This window comes from Ascaphus truei, unplaced genomic scaffold, assembly GCF_040206685.1.
Source record: "Ascaphus truei isolate aAscTru1 unplaced genomic scaffold, aAscTru1.hap1 HAP1_SCAFFOLD_1962, whole genome shotgun sequence".
Classification (NCBI taxonomy): Eukaryota; Metazoa; Chordata; class Amphibia; order Anura; family Ascaphidae; genus Ascaphus; species Ascaphus truei.
This window is the reverse complement of record NW_027454868.1, coordinates 27,821-48,282: the sequence shown is the minus strand read 5'-3', so window position 1 is coordinate 48,282 and position 20,462 is coordinate 27,821. Positions and strand designations below refer to the sequence as shown.

Here is a 20,462-nt window from a genome sequence, read left to right as displayed (position 1 = left end):
TGTTTAATGGGTTAAAGGGACATTCCCACGTAGGGACAAAGTGACCTAATGACAGGGACGTGTGTAATGGGTCAGTCCCACGTAGGGGCAAAGTGACCTAATGACAGGGACGTGTTTAATGGGTTAAAGGGTCAGTCCCACGTAGGGGCAAAGTAACCTAATGACAGGGACGTGTTTAATGGGTTAAAGGGACAGTCCCACGTAGGGACAAAGTGACCTAGTGACTGGGACGTGTTTAATGGGTTAAAGGGTCAGTCCCACGTACGGGCAAAGTGACCTAATGACAGGGACGTGTTTAATGGGTTAAAGGGTCAGTCCCACGTAGGGGCAAAGTGGCCTAATGACAGGGAGGTGTTTTAATGGGTTAAAGGGTCAGTCCCACGTAGGGGCAAAGTGACCTAATGACAGGGACGTGTTTAATGGGTTAAAGGGTCAGTCCCACGTAGGAGCAAAGTGACCTAATGACAGGGACGTTTAATGGGTTAAAGGGTCAGTCCCACGTAGGGGCAAAGTGACCTAATGACCAGGACGTGTTTAATGGGTTAAAGGGTCAGTCCCACGTAGGAGTAAAGTGGCCTAATGACAGGGAGGTGTTTTAATGGGTTAAAGGGTCAGTCCCACGTAGGGGCAAAGTGACCTAATGACAGGGACGTGTTTAATGGGTTAAAGGGTCAGTCCCACGTAGGAGCAAAGTGACCTAATGACAGGGACGTGTTTAATGGGTTAAAGGGTCAGTCCCACGTAGGAGCAAAGTGACCTAGTGACAGGGACGTGTTTAATGGGTTATAGGGTCAGTCCCACGTTGGGGCAAAGTGACCTAATGACAGGGACGTGTTTAATGGGTTAAAGGGTCAGTCCCACGTAGGAGCAAAGTGACCTAATGACAGGGACGTTTAATGGGTTAAAGGGTCAGTCCCACGTAGGGGCAAAGTGACCTAATGACCAGGACGTGTTTAATGGGTTAAAGGGTCAGTCCCACGTAGGAGTAAAGTGACCTAATGACTGGGACGTGGTTAATGGGTTAAAGGGTCAGTCCCACGTAGGGACAAAGTGACCTAGTGACAGGGACGTGTTTAATGGGTTAAAGGGTCAGTCCCACGTAGGGGCAAAGTGACCTAATGACAGGGACGTGTTTAATGGGTTAAAGGGTCAGTCCCACGTAGGGGCAAAGTGACCTAATGACAGGGATGTGTTTAATGGGTTAAAGGGTCAGTCCCACGTAGGGGCAAAGTGACCTAATGACAGGGACGTGTTTAATGGGTTAAAGGGTCAGTCCCACATAGGGGCAAAGTGACCTAATGACGGGGACGTGTTTAATGGGTTAAAGGGTCAATCCCACGTAGGAGCAAAGTGACCTAATGACAGGGACGTGTTTAATGGGTTAAAGGGTCAGTCCCACGTAGGGGCAAAGTGACCTAATGACAGGGACGTGTTTAATGGGTTAAAGGGTCAGTCCCACGTAGGAGCAAAGTGACCTAATGACAGGGGCGTGTTTAATGGGTTAAAGGGTCAGTCCCACGTAGGAGCAAAGTGACCTAATGACAGGGACGTGTTTAATGGGTTAAAGGGTCAGTCCCACGTAGGAGCAAAGTGACCTAATGACAGGGACGTGTTTAATGGGTTAAAGGGTCAGTCCCACGTAGGAGCAAAGTGACCTAATGACGGGGACGTGTTTAATGGGTTAAAGGGTCAATCCCACGTAGGAGCAAAGTGACCTAATGACAGGGACGTGTTTAATGGGTTATAGGGTCAGTCCCACGTAGGGGCAAAGTGACCTAATGACAGGGACGTGTTTAATGGGTTAAAGGGACAGTCCCACGTAGGGGCAAAGTGACCTAATGATATGGACGTGTTTAATGGGTTAAAGGGGCAGTCCCACGTAGGGGCAAAGTGACCTAATAACAGGAGCGTGTTTAATGGGTTATAGGGACAGTCCCACGTAGGGGCAAAGTGACCTAGTGACAGGGACGTGTTTAATGGGTTAAAGGGTCAGTCCCACGTAGGGGCAAAGTGACCTAATGACAGGGACGTGATTAATGGGTTAAAGGGTCAGTCCCACGTAGGAGCAAAGTGACCTAATGACAGGGACGTGATTAATGGGTTAAAGGGTCAGTCCCACGTAGGAGCAAAGTGACCTAATGACAGGGACGTGTTTAATGGGTTAAAGGGTCAGTCCCACGTAGGGGCAAAGTGACCTAATGACAGGGACGTGATTAATGGGTTAAAGGGTCAGTCCCACGTAGGAGCAAAGTGACCTAATGACAGGGACGTGATTAATGGGTTAAAGGGTCAGTCCCACGTAGGGGCAAAGTGACCTAATGACAGGGACGTGTTTAATGGGTTAAAGGGACAGTCCCACGTAGGGGCAAAGTGACCTAATGACATGGACGTGTTTAATGGGTTAAAGGGTCAATCCCACGTAGGAGCAAAGTGACCTAATGACAGGGACGTGTTTAATGGGTTAAAGGGTCAGTCCCACGTAGGGGCAAAGTGACCTAATGACAGGGACGTGTTTAATGGGTTATAGGGACAGTCCCACGTAGGGGCAAAGTGACCTAATAACAGGAGCGTGTTTAATGGGTTAAAGGGTCAGTCCCACGTAGGGGCAAAGTGACCTAATGACAGGGACGTGTTAAAGGGTTAGTCCCACGTAGGGACAAAGTGACCTAGTGACAGGGACGTGTTTAATGGGTTAAAGGGTCAGTCCCACGTAGGGGCAAAGTGACCTAATGACAGGGACGTGTTTAATGGGTTAAAGGGTCAGTCCCACGTAGGGGCAAAGTGACCTAATGACAGGGGCGTGTTTAATGGGTTAAAGGGTCAGTCCCACGTAGGGGCAAAGTGACCTAATGACAGGGACATGATTAATGGGTTAAAGGGTCAGTCCCACGTAGGGGCAAAGTGACCTAATGACAGGGACGTGTTTAATGGGTTAAAGGGTCAGTCCCACGTAGGGGCAAAGTGACCTAATGACAGGGACGTGTTTAATGGGTTAAAGGGTCAATCCCACGTAGGAGCAAAGTGACCTAATGACAGGGACGTGTTTAATGGGTTAAAGGGTCAGTCCCACGTAGGGGCAAAGTGACCTAATGACAGGGACGTGTTTAATGGGTTATAGGGACAGTCCCACGTAGGGGCAAAGTGACCTAATAACAGGAGCGTGTTTAATGGGTTAAAGGGTCAGTCCCACGTAGGGGCAAAGTGACCTAATGACAGGGACGTGTTTAATGGGTTAAAGGGTCAGTCCCACGTAGGGGCAAAGTGACCTAATGACAGGGACGTGTTTAATGGGTTAAAGGGTCAGTCCCACGTAGGGGCAAAGTGACCTAATGACAGGGACGTGTTTAATGGGTTAAAGGGTCAGTCCCACGTAGAGGCAAAGTGACCTAATGACAGGGACGTGTTTAATGGGTTAAAGGGTCAGTCCCACGTAGGGGCAAAGTGACCTAATGACAGGGACGTGTTTAATGGGTTAAAGGGACAGTCCCACGTAGGGGCAAAGTGACCTAATAACAGGGACGTGTTTAATGGGTTAAAGGGTCAGTCCCACGTAGGGGCAAAGTGACCTAATGACAGGGACGTGTTTAATGGGTTAAAGGGTCAGTCCCACGTAGAGGCAAAGTGACCTAATGACAGGGACGTGTTTAATGGGTTAAAGGGTCAGTCCCACGTAGGGGCAAAGTGACCTAATGACAGGGACGTGATTAATGGGTTAAAGGGTCAGTCCCACGTAGGAGCAAAGTGACCTAATGACAGGGACGTGATTAATGGGTTAAAGGGTCAGTCCCACGTAGGAGCAAAGTGACCTAATGACAGGGACGTGTTTAATGGGTTAAAGGGTCAGTCCCACGTAGGGGCAAAGTGACCTAATGACAGGGACGTGATTAATGGGTTAAAGGGTCAGTCCCACGTAGGAGCAAAGTGACCTAATGACAGGGACGTGATTAATGGGTTAAAGGGTCAGTCCCACGTAGGGGCAAAGTGACCTAATGACAGGGACGTGTTTAATGGGTTAAAGGGACAGTCCCACGTAGGGGCAAAGTGACCTAATGACATGGACGTGTTTAATGGGTTAAAGGGTCAATCCCACGTAGGAGCAAAGTGACCTAATGACAGGGACGTGTTTAATGGGTTAAAGGGTCAGTCCCACGTAGGGGCAAAGTGACCTAATGACAGGGACGTGTTTAATGGGTTATAGGGACAGTCCCACGTAGGGGCAAAGTGACCTAATAACAGGAGCGTGTTTAATGGGTTAAAGGGTCAGTCCCACGTAGGGGCAAAGTGACCTAATGACAGGGACGTGTTAAAGGGTTAGTCCCACGTAGGGACAAAGTGACCTAGTGACAGGGACGTGTTTAATGGGTTAAAGGGTCAGTCCCACGTAGGGGCAAAGTGACCTAATGACAGGGACGTGTTTAATGGGTTAAAGGGTCAGTCCCACGTAGGGGCAAAGTGACCTAATGACAGGGGCGTGTTTAATGGGTTAAAGGGTCAGTCCCACGTAGGGGCAAAGTGACCTAATGACAGGGACGTGATTAATGGGTTAAAGGGTCAGTCCCACGTAGGGGCAAAGTGACCTAATGACAGGGACGTGTTTAATGGGTTAAAGGGTCAGTCCCACGTAGGGGCAAAGTGACCTAATGACAGGGACGTGTTTAATGGGTTAAAGGGTCAATCCCACGTAGGAGCAAAGTGACCTAATGACAGGGACGTGTTTAATGGGTTAAAGGGTCAGTCCCACGTAGGGGCAAAGTGACCTAATGACAGGGACGTGTTTAATGGGTTATAGGGACAGTCCCACGTAGGGGCAAAGTGACCTAATAACAGGAGCGTGTTTAATGGGTTAAAGGGTCAGTCCCACGTAGGGGCAAAGTGACCTAATGACAGGGACGTGTTTAATGGGTTAAAGGGTCAGTCCCACGTAGGGGCAAAGTGACCTAATGACAGGGGCGTGTTTAATGGGTTAAAGGGTCAGTCCCACGTAGGGGCAAAGTGACCTAATGACAGGGACGTGTTTAATGGGTTAAAGGGTCAGTCTCACGTAGAGGCAAAGTGACCTAATGACAGGGACGTGTTTAATGGGTTAAAGGGTCAGTCCCACGTAGGGGCAAAGTGACCTAATGACAGGGACGTGTTTAATGGGTTAAAGGGACAGTCCCACGTAGGGGCAAAGTGACCTAATGACAGGGACGTGTTTAATGGGTTAAAGGGACAGTCCCACCTAGGGGCAAAGTGACCTAATGACAGGGACGTGTTTAATGGGTTAAAGGGTCAGTCCCACGTAGGGGCAAAGTGACCTAATGACAGGGACGTGTTTAATGGGTTAAAGGGTCAGTCCCACGTAGAGGCAAAGTGACCTAATGACAGGGACGTGTTTAATGGGTTAAAGGGTCAGTCCCACGTAGGGGCAAAGTGACCTAATGACAGGGACGTGTTTAATGGGTTAAAGGGTCAGTCCCACGTAGGGGCCACGTGACCTAATGACAGGGACGTGTTTAATGGGTTAAAGGGTCAGTCCCACGTAGGGGCAAAGTGACCTAATGACAGGGGCGTGTTTAATGGGTTAAAGGGTCAGTCCCACGTAGGGGCAAAGTGACCTAATGACAGGGGCGTGTTTAATGGGTTAAAGGGTCAGTCCCACGTAGGGGCAAAGTGACCTAATGACAGGGACGTGTTTAATGGGTTAAAGGGTCAGTCCCACGTAGGGGCAAAGTGACCTAATGACAGGGACGTGTTTAATGGGTTAAAGGGTCAGTCCCACGTAGGGGCAAAGTGACCTAATGACAGGGGCGTGTTTAATGGGTTAAAGGGTCAGTCCCACGTAGGGGCAAAGTGACCTAATGACAGGGGCGTGTTTAATGGGTTAAAGGGTCAGTCCCACGTAGGGGCAAAGTGACCTAATGACAGGGACGTGTTTAATGGGTTAAAGGGTCAGTCCCACGTAGGGGCAAAGTGACCTAATGACAGGGACGTGTTTAATGGGTTAAAGGGTCAGTCCCATGTAGGAGCAAAGTGACCTAATGACAGGGACGTGTGTAATGGGTTAAAGGGTCAGTCCTAGAGGTGTGGCACTGACCCAGGCTGGTGTTACACAGACAGGTGTGGGTTCGGGGCGGCGGTTTGGATTGGTGCGTGTCCAGAATCTGCTGCACCAGCTGCTCTATGGAGAACTCGGTGCTTCCGATCCCGCCGCTGCATGTCCATTTAATGCCATGAACTGCGGGGGGGAGCAGAGGTCAGGAGCAGAGGTCAGGAGCAGCTCTTCTCTCCCCTCCCCCCCACCACTCCCTCCTTCCCTCGCCGCTCCCTCCTCCTTCCCTCGCCGCTCCCTTTCCCCCCTCCCACCGCTCCCTCCTCCTTCCCTCGCCGCTCCCTTTCCCCCCTCCCACCGCTCCCTCCTCCTTCCCTCGCCGCTCCCTTTCCCCCCTCCCACCGCTCCCTCCTCCTTCCCTCGCCGCTCCCTTTCCCCCCTCCCACCGCTCCCTCCTCCTTCCCTCGCCGCTCCCTTTCCCCCCTCCCACCGCTCCCTCCTCCTTCCCTCGCCGCTCCCTTTCCCCCCTCCCACCGCTCCCTCCTCCTTCCCTCGCCGCTCCCTTTCCCCCCTCCCACCGCTCCCTCCTCCTTCCCTCGCCGCTCCCTTTCCCCCCTCCCACCGCTCCCTCCTCCTTCCCTCGCCGCTCCCTTTCCCCCCTCCCACCGCTCCCTCCTCCTTCCCTCGCCGCTCCCTTTCCCCCCTCCCACCGCTCCCTCCTCCTTCCCTCGCCGCTCCCTTTCCCCCCTCCCACCGCTCCCTCCTCCTTCCCTCGCCGCTCCCTTTCCCCCCTCCCACCGCTCCCTCCTCCTTCCCTCGCCGCTCCCTTTCCCCCCTCCCACCGCTCCCTCCTCCTTCCCTCGCCGCTCCCTTTCCCCCCTCCCACCGCTCCCTCCTCCTTCCCTCGCCGCTCCCTTTCCCCCCTCCCACCGCTCCCTCCTCCTTCCCTCGACGCTCCCTTTCCCCCCTCCCACCGCTCCCTCCTCCTTCCCTCGACGCTCCCTTTCCCCCCTCCCACCGCTCCCTCCTCCTTCCCTCGACGCTCCCTTTCCCCCCTCCCACCGCTCCCTCTTCCCGCACCGCTCCCTCCCCCCTCCCACCGCTCCCTCCCCCCCACCGCTACCTTTCTCTTCCCCCCCCACCGCTCCCTTTCTCTCCCCCCCCACCGCTCCCTTTCTCTTCCCCCCCCACCGCTCCCTTTCTCTCCCCCCCCACCGCTCCCTTTCTCTCCCCCCCCACCGCTCCCTTTCTCTCCCCCCCCCACCGCTCCCTTTCGCCCCCCTCCACCGCTCCCTTTCTCTCCCCCCCTCCACCGCTCCCTTTCTCCCCCCCCACACCGCTCCCTTTCTCCCCCCCCCTCCACCGCTCCCTTTCTCCCCCCCCACACCGCTCCCTTTCTCTCCCCCCCTCCACCGCTCCCTTTCTCCCCCCCCCACACCGCTCCCTTTCTCCCCCCCCCTCCACCGTTCCCTTTCTCTCCCCCCCTCCACCGCTCCCTTTCTCTCCCCCCCTCCACCGCTCCCTTTCTCTCCCCCCCTCCACCGCTCCCTTTCTCTCCCCCCCTCCACCGCTCCCTTTCTCTCCCCCCCTCCACCGCTCCCTTTCTCTCCCCCCCACCGCTCCCTTAACACTCCCTTTCCACCCTCCTCTCCCAACACTCCCTTTCCACCCTCCTCGGCCAATCCTGGTCCGTCCCCCCTCACTCACACATGGGTTTCAGTTGGCTGATTAGGTCCTCCTTGCTCCATTTCATCCACTCCTTGCGGTCACTGTTGGTTGAGCAAAGAATGGGACCACATATCTTCCCACAATCCTCTATGGCTGGGACATTCAGATAGTGCACGAGAACAATATCCGGGTTCTGAAACAAAGCCATCATCAAACATGCCCCAACTGGCCCCTAACCGACCCCTCAACTGTACGTCCACCAAGGCCCTCAACCGCATCACCTCTCCCACACGACCCCCAAGGCCCACAACAGCACCACCTCTTCAGCACGATCAACCGGGCCATAAACCTCACGTCCAACCGAGACCTCAACCGCTCCACCACTTCCACACGTCCAACTGGGACCTCAACCGCTCCACCTCTTCCACACGTCCAACCGGGCCCTAAAACGCATCACCTCTCCCACACGACCCCCAAGGCCCAAAAGAGCACCACCTCCTCAGCACGCTCAAGCGGGCCCTCAACCACACATCCAACCGGGACTTCAACCGTCCACCTCTTCCACACGTCCAACCGGGCCCTAAACCTCACGTCCAACCGAGTCCTCAACCGCTCCACCTCTTCCACACGTCCAACTGGGACCTCAACCGTCCACCTCTTCCACACGTCCAACTGGGACGTCAACCGCTCCACCTCTTCCACACGTCCAACCGGGATCTCAACCTCACGTCCAACCGAATCCTCAACCGCTCCACCTCTTCCACACGTCCAACTGGGACCTCAACCGCTCCACCTCTACCACACGTCCAACCGGGCCCTAAACCTCACGTCCAACCAAGTCCTCAACTGCTCCACCTCTTCCACACGTCCAACCGGGACCTCAACCGCTCCACTTCTTCCACACGTCCAGCCGGGCCATAAACTGCTCGTCCAACTGATGCCGTCAACCGCTCCACCTCTTCCGCACGTCCAACCCGGGACCTCAACCGCCCAAACGCCCAATCGGGCCCTCAACTGCACACCAACCGATGCCTTCAACCATTCTACCTCTTCCGCACGTCCAACCGGGACCCCAACCGCTCCACCTCATCCACACGTCCAACCCAGGCCCTCAACCATACGTCAACCTGGGCCCTCAACCGCACCTACTCTTCCGCACGTCCAACCGGGCCCTCAACCGCACCTACTCTACCGCACGTCCAACCGAGTCCTCAACTGCACCTACTCTTCCACACGTCTAACCGGGCCCTCAACGGCTCCACCTCTACTACACGTCCAACCGGGCCCTAAACCTCACGTCCAACCGAGTCCTCAACCGCTCCACCTCTTCCACACGTCCAACCCGGGCCCTCAACCATACGTCAACCTGGGCCCTCAACCGCACCTACTCTTCCGCACGTCCAACCGGTGTAGAGGGAGAAAGGGGGGTGGCCCGGGATTAAAGGGGTTGCACCCCATTTGTCCATCCCCTGACCTCACCAGGGAGACAAGGGGTTAACTGGGCTGAGGTCCAGAAATGTGATTTAACCCTTGTTATGACATGAAAATGTATATTCCCCTGCTTTATTGTAACATCTGGTTTAATCAGTGTCTGCATCACACACACTAGGATCCATCCGGGAGTACAAGGGTTAATAGTTCTTTAGTGATTATAGCCCTTTGTGTAATTTTCCCGCCTTTTCAGGCACCATTTTGCAGGGTCCCATAGGCCGCCATTGGAGCTCCATGCGTTTCAATGGCGAATCTTTCTGTTTTGGTCCTGGTTCCTGTGAAGACCAGCAGATGGCGTCCGAGAGGAGGAGCGGCGGTTTCCCATTGTAAGTCAATGGGCCCATTGACTTCAATGGAGATTCCTCGAAGGAGCTTTCCAGGAACGAGTTGGCTGCCGTCCAAACCGCAAAACCGCAAAGCGAATACTTTTTCAATAAGAGAGCTTTGATCACTTAACAGTCAAGTTCAACGACAAGTGGCGTGGGAATAAACAGTTCTAGAGCACCTAGAAATAAAATTCTTTTTGCCCCTAGTTCCTAGGCCTCCCCCCACTCGACCACAATTGGGTCCCCGAATCCTGGATCCCCGATAAGGGTCGAACCGAGAAGAGCGGGTCGCGCCATAGGTTCCAATGGCGGCGGCAGAAACAGCTCAAGAAAACGGCTAAGTGTAAAAAGCTGAAATTTAGGAATCCATATCTCCGGTTCCGGAGGGTCCAGAGGGCCAGGGTTTGGGGTACCTGTAGTCACTGCTCCGGCATCGCTGCAGAACCATCCTTGACCCTCTTAGACCAACCCGACGGAGTATGGACCCCCTTGAAAGTTCAAGACTTTTCCCATAGACTCCAATGGCGGCCAATCTCCATTGACCGGCTATGGCGGAAAACCCCCATTGACTTCAACGGCAGCGTAGCCCCGTTGAAAGTCTATGGCGGCGGATTCCCATAGCCGCCAGCGGCGGCGGTTTGCCATTGAAAGTCTATGGCGGCGAAGCCCGTTGTTTTCAATGGGGATTTAGTGAAAAACCGTGATTTAATTTACAGCGGAGTTTATTGTATTAAAATAGGAAACGGTTTAAGGTGTATTTGTGTAACTCAGGTTCCGAAGGTCGTAGCAAGTCGCAAATTGGACCATAGGGTGTCCCAGTTCCGGCATTGAGAACTGGGAAGTTTGGACCCGCTGGACCCAACGGAACCGGATATTTTAAGATGTTTGTGTTTTATCTTTAATACTGTGTCCCAAAGCAGGGATAAAACCCAGAGGAAATTCCTTTGCATACCAGGGTAGCATATGGCCAGAGAGGCGACCCAATGTCTAGGACTTAAGTATTGTTCAAAGGATTTTGTCACCCTCACTGTTTACCTGAGGGCGGAGACGGCTCAATCCAGAGCAGTCTATAAGTGTCCCATTTCACACCTCACAACAAAGAATATCCTGCCAGGAATTCCGTTTGGTAGACTAGCTGGCATTCCTGATGCAGATGAGGGGCTACAGAAATGAGACCCCAGAGTTCTAATGCGCATGTGCCAACTAGCTGGGGGCGTGTATCAAAATGTGTTCCCATGTTAGTGAGTGGCTACAGGTAATTGAAAACCAATCACCTGTACGTAATGTTAAGGATAGGGTTACAAAAGGTTTATAAACTGCTGTCCACCCTTTATCCTTTGTCTTCTGATATCATCTGAATTGTTACCTGATTGCTGGAGAAATGCTACATGATACTTCTCATTCCCCATCCCCAAAGTAAGTGTACTTCTTGTCTGTTACTGTATTATTTCGTGTGTTCACCTATCCAAAGGAATAAATATACTTTATTATATCTAAGCCTCGTTCAGTTCAAACCCAGTTATTTGATGTAAATTACAACCTGTCATAAGCTATCGTCACAACCGGGTCCTCAACCGCACCTACTCTACCGCATGTCCAACCGAGTCCTCAACCGCACCTACTCTTCCACACGTCTAACCGGGCCCTCAACCGCTCCACCTCTTCCACACGTCTAACCCGGGCCCTCAACCGCTCCACCTCTTCCACACGTCTAACCGGGCCCTCAACCGCTCCACCTCTACCACACGTCCAACCGGGCCCTAAACCTCACGTCCAACCGGGCCCTAAACCTCACGTCCAACCGAGTCCTCAATCGCACCACCTCTACCACACGTCCAACCGGGACCTCAACCTCACGTCCAACCGAGTCCTCAACCGCTCCACCTCTTCCACACGTCCAACTGGGACCTCAACCGCTCCACCTCTACCACACGTTCAACCGGGCCCTAAACCTCACGTCTAACCGAGTCCTCAACCGCACCACCGCTACCACACGTCCAACCGGGACAGCAACCTCACGTCCAACCGAGTCCTCAACCGCTCCACCTTTTCCACACCTCCAACCGGGTCCTCAACCGCTCCACCTCTTCCACACGTCCAATCAGGACCTCAACCGCTCCACTTCTTCCACACGTCCAGCCGGGCCATAAACCGCTCGTCCAACCGATGCCGTCAACCGCTCCACCTCTTCCACACGTCCAACCCGGGACCTCAACCGCCCACACGCCCAATCGGGCCCTCAACTGCACACCAACCGATGCCTTCAACCATTCTACCTCTTCCGCACGTCCAACAGGGACCTCAACCGCTCCACCTCATCCACACGTCCAACCCGGGCCCTCAACCATACGTCAACCTGGGCCCTCAACCGCACCTACTCTTCCGCACGTCCAACCGGGCCCTCAACCGCACCTACTCTACCGCACGTCCAACCGAGTCCTCAACCGCACCTACTCTTCTGCAAGTCCAACCGAGTCCTCAACCGCACCTACTCTTCCACACGTCTAACCGGGCCCTCAACCGCTCCACCTCTTCCACACGTCTAACCGGGGCCTCAACCGCTCCACCTCTTCACCTCTTCCACCCGTCTAACCGGGCCTTCAACCGCTCCACCTCTTCCACACGTCCAACCGGGCCCTCAACCATACGTCAACCTGGGCCCTCAATCGCACCTACTTTTCCGCACGTCCAACCGAGTCCTCAACCGCTCCACCTCTTCCACACGTCCAACCGAGACCACAACCGTCCACCTCTTGCGCACGACCACCCGAATGGGGGGAGGGGGAGAGTAAAGGGGATTTTAATCTAATGGCGGGGGGAGTAAAGGGGATTTCTCATCGGGGGAGAGTACAAGGGATTATAGGGGGAGAGTACAAGGGATTATAGGGGGAGAGTATAGGGGGATACAGGGGATTATAGGGGAGAGGACAGGGGATTATGAAGGGGGAGTTTAGGGGACTGTAGAGGGAGTACGGGGTATAGGGGACTATAGGGGGAATATAGGGGGAATATAGGGGGATTATAGGGGGATTATAGGGGAGCATAGGGATTATAGGGAGTGAGTATAGGTGATGATAGGGCACTTCTCACGCTGTAAAGCAGGGGTGAGCAAATTGGGGAGCGTGAGATTCCATGGGGGAGCGCAGCGGTTACAGAGGCCCCTGCGCTGTTCCGCAAGGCCTCTAACTCCCTCAACTGGTCTCCGGCGGCTTCTGGCGACGCGTCATCGAATGACGTTGTGATGTCAGAACGCCGGAGACAGGGTAAGGTGGGGGGGCACGAGCAGGGGGGGGGGAACGAGCAGGGGGGGGGGGGAACGAGCAGGGGGGGGGGGGTACGAGCAGGGGGGGGGGGTACGAGCAGGGGGGGGGGGTACGAGCAGGGGGGGGGCAGGGGAAAAGTTTGCGCACCCTGCTGTATAGATTAAGAAGTGCCCAGCACGGACCTCACACGCGCAAGGCAACAGTGACACCTTGTGGTCAAGATGCAAACTGCAACTGCACAATCAATTAATAGCAATAAGGGAACTATACGGTGAGCAATAAGGATATATAACTATATACACGTATGTAACTATACGGTGAGCAATAAGGATATATAAACATATACACGTGTGTAACTATACGGTGAGCAATAAGGATATATAACTATATACACGTATGTAACTATACGGTGAGCAATAAGGATATATAACTATATACACGTATGTAACTATACGGTGAGCAATAAGGATATATAAACATATACACGTATGTAACTATACGGTGAGCAATAAGGATATATAAATATATACACATATTTAACTATACAGTGAGCAATAAGGATATATAAACATATACACGTATGTAACTATACGGTGAGCAATAAGGATATATAACTATATACACGTATGTAACTATACGGTGAGCAATAAGGATATATAACTATATACACGTATGTAACTATACGGTGAGCAATAAGGATATATAAATATATACACATATTTAACTATACAGTGAGCAATAAGGATATATAAACATATACACGTATGTAACTATACGGTGAGCAATAAGGATATATAACTATATACACGTATGTAACTATACGGTGAGCAATAAGGATATATAACTATATACACGTATGTAACTATACGGTGAGCAATAAGGATATATAAACATATACACGTATGTAACTATACGGTGAGCAATAAGGATATATAAATATATACACATATTTAACTATACAGTGAGCAATAAGGATATATAAACATATACACGTATGTAACTATACGGTGAGCAATAAGGATATATAACTATATACACGTATGTAACTATACGGTGAGCAATAAGGATATATAACTATATACACGTATGTAACTATACGGTGAGCAATAAGGATATAAAAAGATATACACGTATGTAACTATACGGTGAGCAATCAGGATGTATAAACATATACACGTATGTAACTATACGGTGAGCAATCAGGATGTATAAACATATACACGTATGTACATACATCTGCACACGTACGCACATCTCAGACAGATGAAGAAGCACACCTGCACTTAGAGTTACAGGGCTGAGCGCTCTCACAGGACGGGAGGAGTTACAGGGCTGAGCGCTCTCACAGGACGGGAGGAGTTACAGGGCTGAGCGCTCTCACAGGACGGGAGGAGTTACAGGGCTGAGCGCTCTCACAGGACGGGAGGAGTTACAGGGCTGAGCGCTCTCACAGGACGGGAGGAGTTATAGGGCTGAGCGCTCTCACAGGACGCACGAACACGCCCCCCTCCCAAAATACTCACTTGCAGAAGCCAGTAACAGCGGCGGTGAAATGTCGGTACAATCGACGAATGAACATAACATCCGTACAGGCACTAAGCAGAGAAACGGTATATTAGAGTGTCAGCTCTGCAGGGGAGAGATGCCTCATTTATCTGACCGTTTAACCCATTAAACACGTCCCTGTCATTAGGTCACTTTGCTCCTACGTGGGACTGTCCCTTTAACCCATTAAACACGTCCCTGTCATTAGGTCACTTTGCTCCTACGTGGGACTGTCCCTATAACCCATTAAACACGTCCCTGTCATTAGGTCACTTTGCCCCTACGTGGGACTGACCCATTACACACGTCCCTGTCATTAGGTCACTTTGCCCCTACGTGGGACTGTCCCTATAACCCATTAAACACGTCCCTGTCATTAGGTCACTTTGCCCCTACGTGGGACTGACCCTTTAACCCATTACACACGTCCCTGTCATTAGGTCACTTTGCCCCTACGTGGGACTGACCCTTAACCACGTCCCCGTCATTAGGTCACTTTGCCCCTATGTGGGACTGACCCTTTAACCCATTAAACACGTCCCTGTCATTAGGTCACTTTGCCCCTACGTGGGACTGACCCTTTAACCCATTAAACACATCCCTGTCATTAGGTCACTTTGCCCCTACGTGGGACTGACACTTTAACCCATTAAACACGTCGCTGTCATTAGGTCACTTTGCCCCTACGTGGGACTGACCCTTTAACCCATTAAACACGTCCCTGTCATTAGGTCACTTTGCCCCTACGTGGGACTGACCCTTTAACCCATTAAACACGTCCCTGTCATTGGGTCACTTTGCCCCTACGTGGGACTGACCCTTTAACCCATTAAACACGTCGCTGTCATTAGGTCACTTTGCCCCTACGTGGGACTGACCCTTTAACCCATTAATCACGTCCCTGTCATTAGGTCACTTTGCCCCTACGTGGGACTGACCCTTTAACCCATTACACACATCCCTGTCATTAGGTCACTTTTCCCCTATGTGGGACTGACCCTTTAACCCATTAAACACGTCCCTGTCATTAGGTCACTTTGCCCCTATGTGGGACTGTCCATTTAACCCATTAACCACGTCCCTGTCATTAGGTCACTTTGCCCCTACGTGGGACTGACCCTTTAACCCATTAAACACGTCCCCGTCATTAGGTCACTTTGCCCCTACGTGGGACTGACCCTTTAACCCATTAAACACGTCCCTGTCATTAGGTCACTTTGCCCCTACGTGGGACTGACCCTTTAACCCATTAAACACGTCCCTGTCGTTAGGTCACGTTGCCCCTACGTGGGACTGACCCTTAACCACGTCCCCGTCATTAGGTCACTTTGCCCCTATGTGGGACTGACCCTTTAACCCATTAAACACATCCCTGTCATTAGGTCACTTTGCCCCTACGTGGGACTGACCCTTTAACCCATTAAACACGTCCCTGTCATTAGGTCACTTTGCCCCTACGTGGGACTGACCCTTTAACCCATTAAACACGTCGCTGTCATTAGGTCACTTTGCCCCTACGTGGGACTGACCCTTTAACCCATTAAACACGCCCCTGTCATTAGGTCACTTTGCCCCTACGTGGGACTGACCCTTTAACCCATTAAACACGTCCCTGTCATTAGGTCACTTTGCCCCTACGTGGGACTAACCCTTTAACCCATTAAACACGTCCCTGTCATTAGGTCACTTTGCCCCTACGTGGGACTGTCCCTTTAACCCATTAAACACGTCCCTGTCATTAGGTCACTTTGCCCCTACGTGGGACTGACCCATTAAACACGCCCCTGTCATTAGGTCACTTTGCCCCTACGTGGGACTGTCCCTTTAACCCATTAAACACGCCCCTGTCATTAGGTCACTTTGCCCCTACGTGGGACTGACCCTTTAACCCATTAAACACGTCCCTGTCATTAGGTCACTTTGCTCCTACGTGGGACTGACCCTTTAACCCATTAAACACGTCCCTGTCATTAGGTCACTTTGCCCCTACGTGGGACTGTCCCTTTAACCCATTAAACACGTCCCTGTCATTAGGTCACTTTGCCCCTACGTGGGACTGTCCCTTTAGCCCATTAAACACGCCCCTGTCATTAGGTCACTTTGCCCCTACGTGGGACTGACCCTTTAACCCATTAAACACGTCCCTGTCATTAGGTCACTTTGTCCCTACGTGGGACTGACCCTTTAACCCATTAAACACGTCGCTGTCATTAGGTCACTTTGCCCCTACGTGGGACTGTCCCTTTAACCCATTAAACACGTCCCTGTCATTAGGTCACTTTGCCCCTACGTGGGACTGACCCTTTAACCCATTAAACACGTCCCTGTCATTAGGTCACTTTGCCCCTACGTGGGACTGACCCTTTAACCCATTAAACACGTCCCTGTCATTAGGTCACTTTGCCCCTACGTGGGACTGACCCTTTAACCCATTAAACACGTCCCTGTCATTAGGTCACTTTGTCCCTACGTGGGACTGACCCTTTAACCCATTAATCACGTCCCTGTCATTAGGTCACTTTGCCCCTACGTGGGACTGACCCTTTAACCCATTAAACACATCCCTGTCATTAGGTCACTTTGCCCCTACGTGGGACTGACCCTTTAACCCATTAAACACATCCCTGTCATTAGGTCACGTGGCCCCTACGTGGGACAGACCCTTTTAACCCATTAAACACGTCCCACCTCCATTCCTTGCACTTTTAATTTCATATGATCCTCCCGCGTCGTTTTGCCGTCTTTCCGCTTTTTCCAGCAGTATCCGTCCTTGCGATATTTCACCTTCTTGCGGTTGTAGAGAATGATGGATCCGTTCTGGGGTCTAATGGGGAGGGAGAAAAAGTCCTACAGTGTATCATACGGTGAGCTTATACACTATATCCCCTATACAAACCCTATATCATACGGTGAGCTTATACACTATATCCCCTATACAAACCCTATATCATACGGTGAGCTTATACACTATATCCCCTATACAAACCCTATATCATACGGTGAGCTTATACACTATATCCCCTATACAAACCCTATATCATACGGTGAGCTTATACACTATATCCCCTATACAAACCCTATATCATACGGTGAGCTTATACACTATATCCCCTATACAAACCCTATATCATACGGTGAGCTTACGTATGTATGTCTTTATTTGTATAGCGCCATTAATGTACACAGCGCTTCACAGCAGTAATACACGTGACAATCATATAAATAACAGATAATATAAATAACACATCATGGGAATAAGTGCTTCAGACATAAAAGTAACATTTCGGAAGAGGAGTCCCTGCCCCGAGGAGCTTACAGTCTAATTGGTAGGTAGGGAGAACGTACAGAGACAGTAGGAGGGAGTTCTGGTAAGTGTGTCTGCAGGGAGCCAAGCTTTATGTATCGTGTGTTCAGAATATCCACAGTGCTATTCATATGCTTCTTTAAGCAAGTGTGTCTTAAGGTGAGTCTTAAAGGTGGATAGAGAGGGTGCTAGTCGGGTACTGAGGGGAAGGGCATTCCAGAGGTGTGGGGCAGTAAGTGAGATACAAAGGGGGTAGAGAGAAGACATCCTTGAGCAGAACGCAAGAGTCGGGATGGTGCATAACGAGAAATTAGGGCTGAGATGTAAGGAGGGGCAGAGGGGAGTATAGTGAGATATTAGGGTGAGATTTAAGGAGGGGCAGAGGAGGGTATAGTGAGATATTAGGGTGAGATGTAAGGAGGGGCAGAGGGGGGTATAGTGAGATATTAGGGTGAGATGTAAGGAGGGGCAGAGGAGGGTATAGTGTGATAGGGTGAGATGTAAGGAGGGGCAGAGGAGGGTATAATGAGATATTAGGGTGAGATGTAAGGAGGGGCAGAGGGGGGTATAGTGAGATATTAGGGTGAGATTTAAGGAGGGGCAGAGGAGGGTATAGTGAGATATTAGGGTGAGATGTAAGGAGGGGCAGAGGAGGGTATAGTGTGATAGGGTGAGATGTAAGGAGGGGCAGAGGAGGGTATAGTGAGATATTAGGGTGAGATGTAAGGAGGGGCAGAGGAGGGTATAGTGAGATATTAGGGTGAGATGTAAGGAGGGGCAGAGGAGGGTATAGTGAGATATTAGGGTGAGATGTAAGGAGGGGCAGAGGAGGGTATAGTGAGAGATTAGGGGGAGATGTAAGGAGGGGCAGAGGGGGGTATAGTGAGATATTAGGGTGAGATGTAAGGAGGGGCAGAGGAGGGTATAGTGAGATATTAGGGTGAGATGTAAGGAGGGGCAGAGGAGGGTATAGTGAGATATTAGGGTGAGATGTAAGGAGGGGCAGAGGAGGGTATAGTGAGATATTAGGGTGAGATGTAAGGAGGGGCAGAGGAGGGTATAGTGAGATATTAGGGTGAGATGTAAGGAGGGGCAGAGGAGGGTATAGTGAGATATTGGGGTGAGATGTAAGGAGGGGCAGAGGAGGGTATAGTGAGATATTAGGGTGAGATGTAAGGAGGGGCAGCGGAAGGTATAGTGAGATATTGGGGTGAGATGTAAGGAGGGGCAGAGGAGGGTATAGTGAGATATTAGGGTGAGATGTAAGGAGGGGCAGAGGGGGTATAGTGAGATGTAAGGAGGGGCAGAGGGGGGTATAGTGAGATATTAGGGTGAGATGTAAGGAGGGGCAGAGGAGGGTATAGTGAGATATTAGGGTGAGATGTAAGGAGGGGCAGAGGGGGTATAGTGAGATATTAGGGTGAGATGTAAGGAGGGGCAGAGGAGGGTATAGTGAGATATTAGGGTGAGATGTAAGGAGGGGCAGAGGGGGTATAGTGAGATATTAGGGTGAGATGTAAGGAGGGGCAGAGGAGGGTATAGTGAGATATTAGGGTGAGATGTAAGGAGGGGCAGAGGGGGGTATAGTGAGATATTGGGGTGAGATGTAAGGAGGGGCAGAGGAGGGTATAGTGAGATATTGGGGTGAGATGTAAGGAGGGGCAGAGGAGGGTATAGTGAGATATTAGGACTGAGATGTAAGGAGGGGCAGAGGAGGGTATAGTGAGATATTAGGACTGAGATGTAAGGAGGGGCAGAGGAGGGTATAGTGAGATATTAGGGTGAGATGTAAGGAGGGGCAGAGGAGGGTATAGTGAGATATTAGGGTGAGATGTAAGGAGGGGCAGAGGAGGGTATAGTGAGATATTAGGGTGAGATGTAAGGAGGGGCAGAGGAGGGTATAGTGAGATATTGGGGTGAGATGTAAGGAGGGGCAGAGGAGGGTATAGTGAGATATTAGGGTGAGATGTAAGGAGGGGCAGAGGAGGGTATAGTGAGATATTAGGGTGAGATGTAAGGAGGGGCAGAGGAGGGTATAGTGAGATATTAGGGTGAGATGTAAGGAGGGGCAGAGGAGGGTATAGTGAGATATTAGGGTGAGATGTAAGGAGGGGCAGAGGAGGGTATAGTGAGATATTAGGATGAGATGTAAGGAGGGGCAGAGGAGGGTATAGTGAGATATTAGGGTGAGATGTAAGGAGGGGCAGAAGAATGTAAAGCTTTAAAAGTGAGGAGAAGAATGGAGTGTGAGATGCGGGATTTGATCGGAAGCCAGGAGAGGGATTTCATGAGGGGAGACGCTGAGACAGATTTAGGAAAGAGTAGAGTGATTCTGGCAGCAGCGTTTAGGATAGATTGTAGGGGAGACAGGTGAGAGGCAGGGAGGCCGGACAGCAGGAGGTTACAGTAATCAAGACGGGAGAGAATGAGGGCCTGAGTCAGAGTTTTAGCAGTCGAGCAACAGAGGAAAGGGCGTATCTTTGTTATATTGCGGAGGAAAAAGCGACAGGTTTTAGAAATGTTTTGAATGTGAGGGGCGAATGTGAGAGAGGAGTCGAGTGTGACCCCTAGGCAGCGTGCTTGGGCTACTGGGTGAGTGATTGTAGTTCCAACAGTAATGTGGAAGGAGGTAGTAGGGCCAGGTTTGGGAGGGAGTATAAGAAGCTCTGTTTTAGCCATGTTGAGTTTAAGGCGTCGGAGGGCCATCCAGGATGATATAGCAGAGAGACATTCAGAAACTTTGGTCTGTACAGCAGGTGTAAGGTCAGGTGTTGAAAAGTATATTTGTGTGTCGTCAGCATAGAGGTGATATTTAAACCCAAGAGATGTGATTA

The 20,462-nt window shown here is 51.4% G+C and overlaps 1 protein-coding gene across 1 annotated transcript in view; it reads right to left on the bottom strand.

Moving 5' to 3' along the window:
- CAMTA2 (calmodulin binding transcription activator 2) overlaps positions 1 to 20,462 on the bottom strand; it is a gene marked incomplete at its 5' end in the record, with an annotated part of 55,556 nt that overhangs the window by 7,278 nt on the left and 27,816 nt on the right. Inside the window, 4 exon segments of the mRNA XM_075582170.1 lie at positions 6,077 to 6,217; positions 7,739 to 7,892; positions 14,303 to 14,374; positions 17,013 to 17,148. Of these exon segments, the coding sequence (XP_075438285.1) occupies positions 6,077 to 6,217; positions 7,739 to 7,892; positions 14,303 to 14,374; positions 17,013 to 17,148 (503 nt within the window).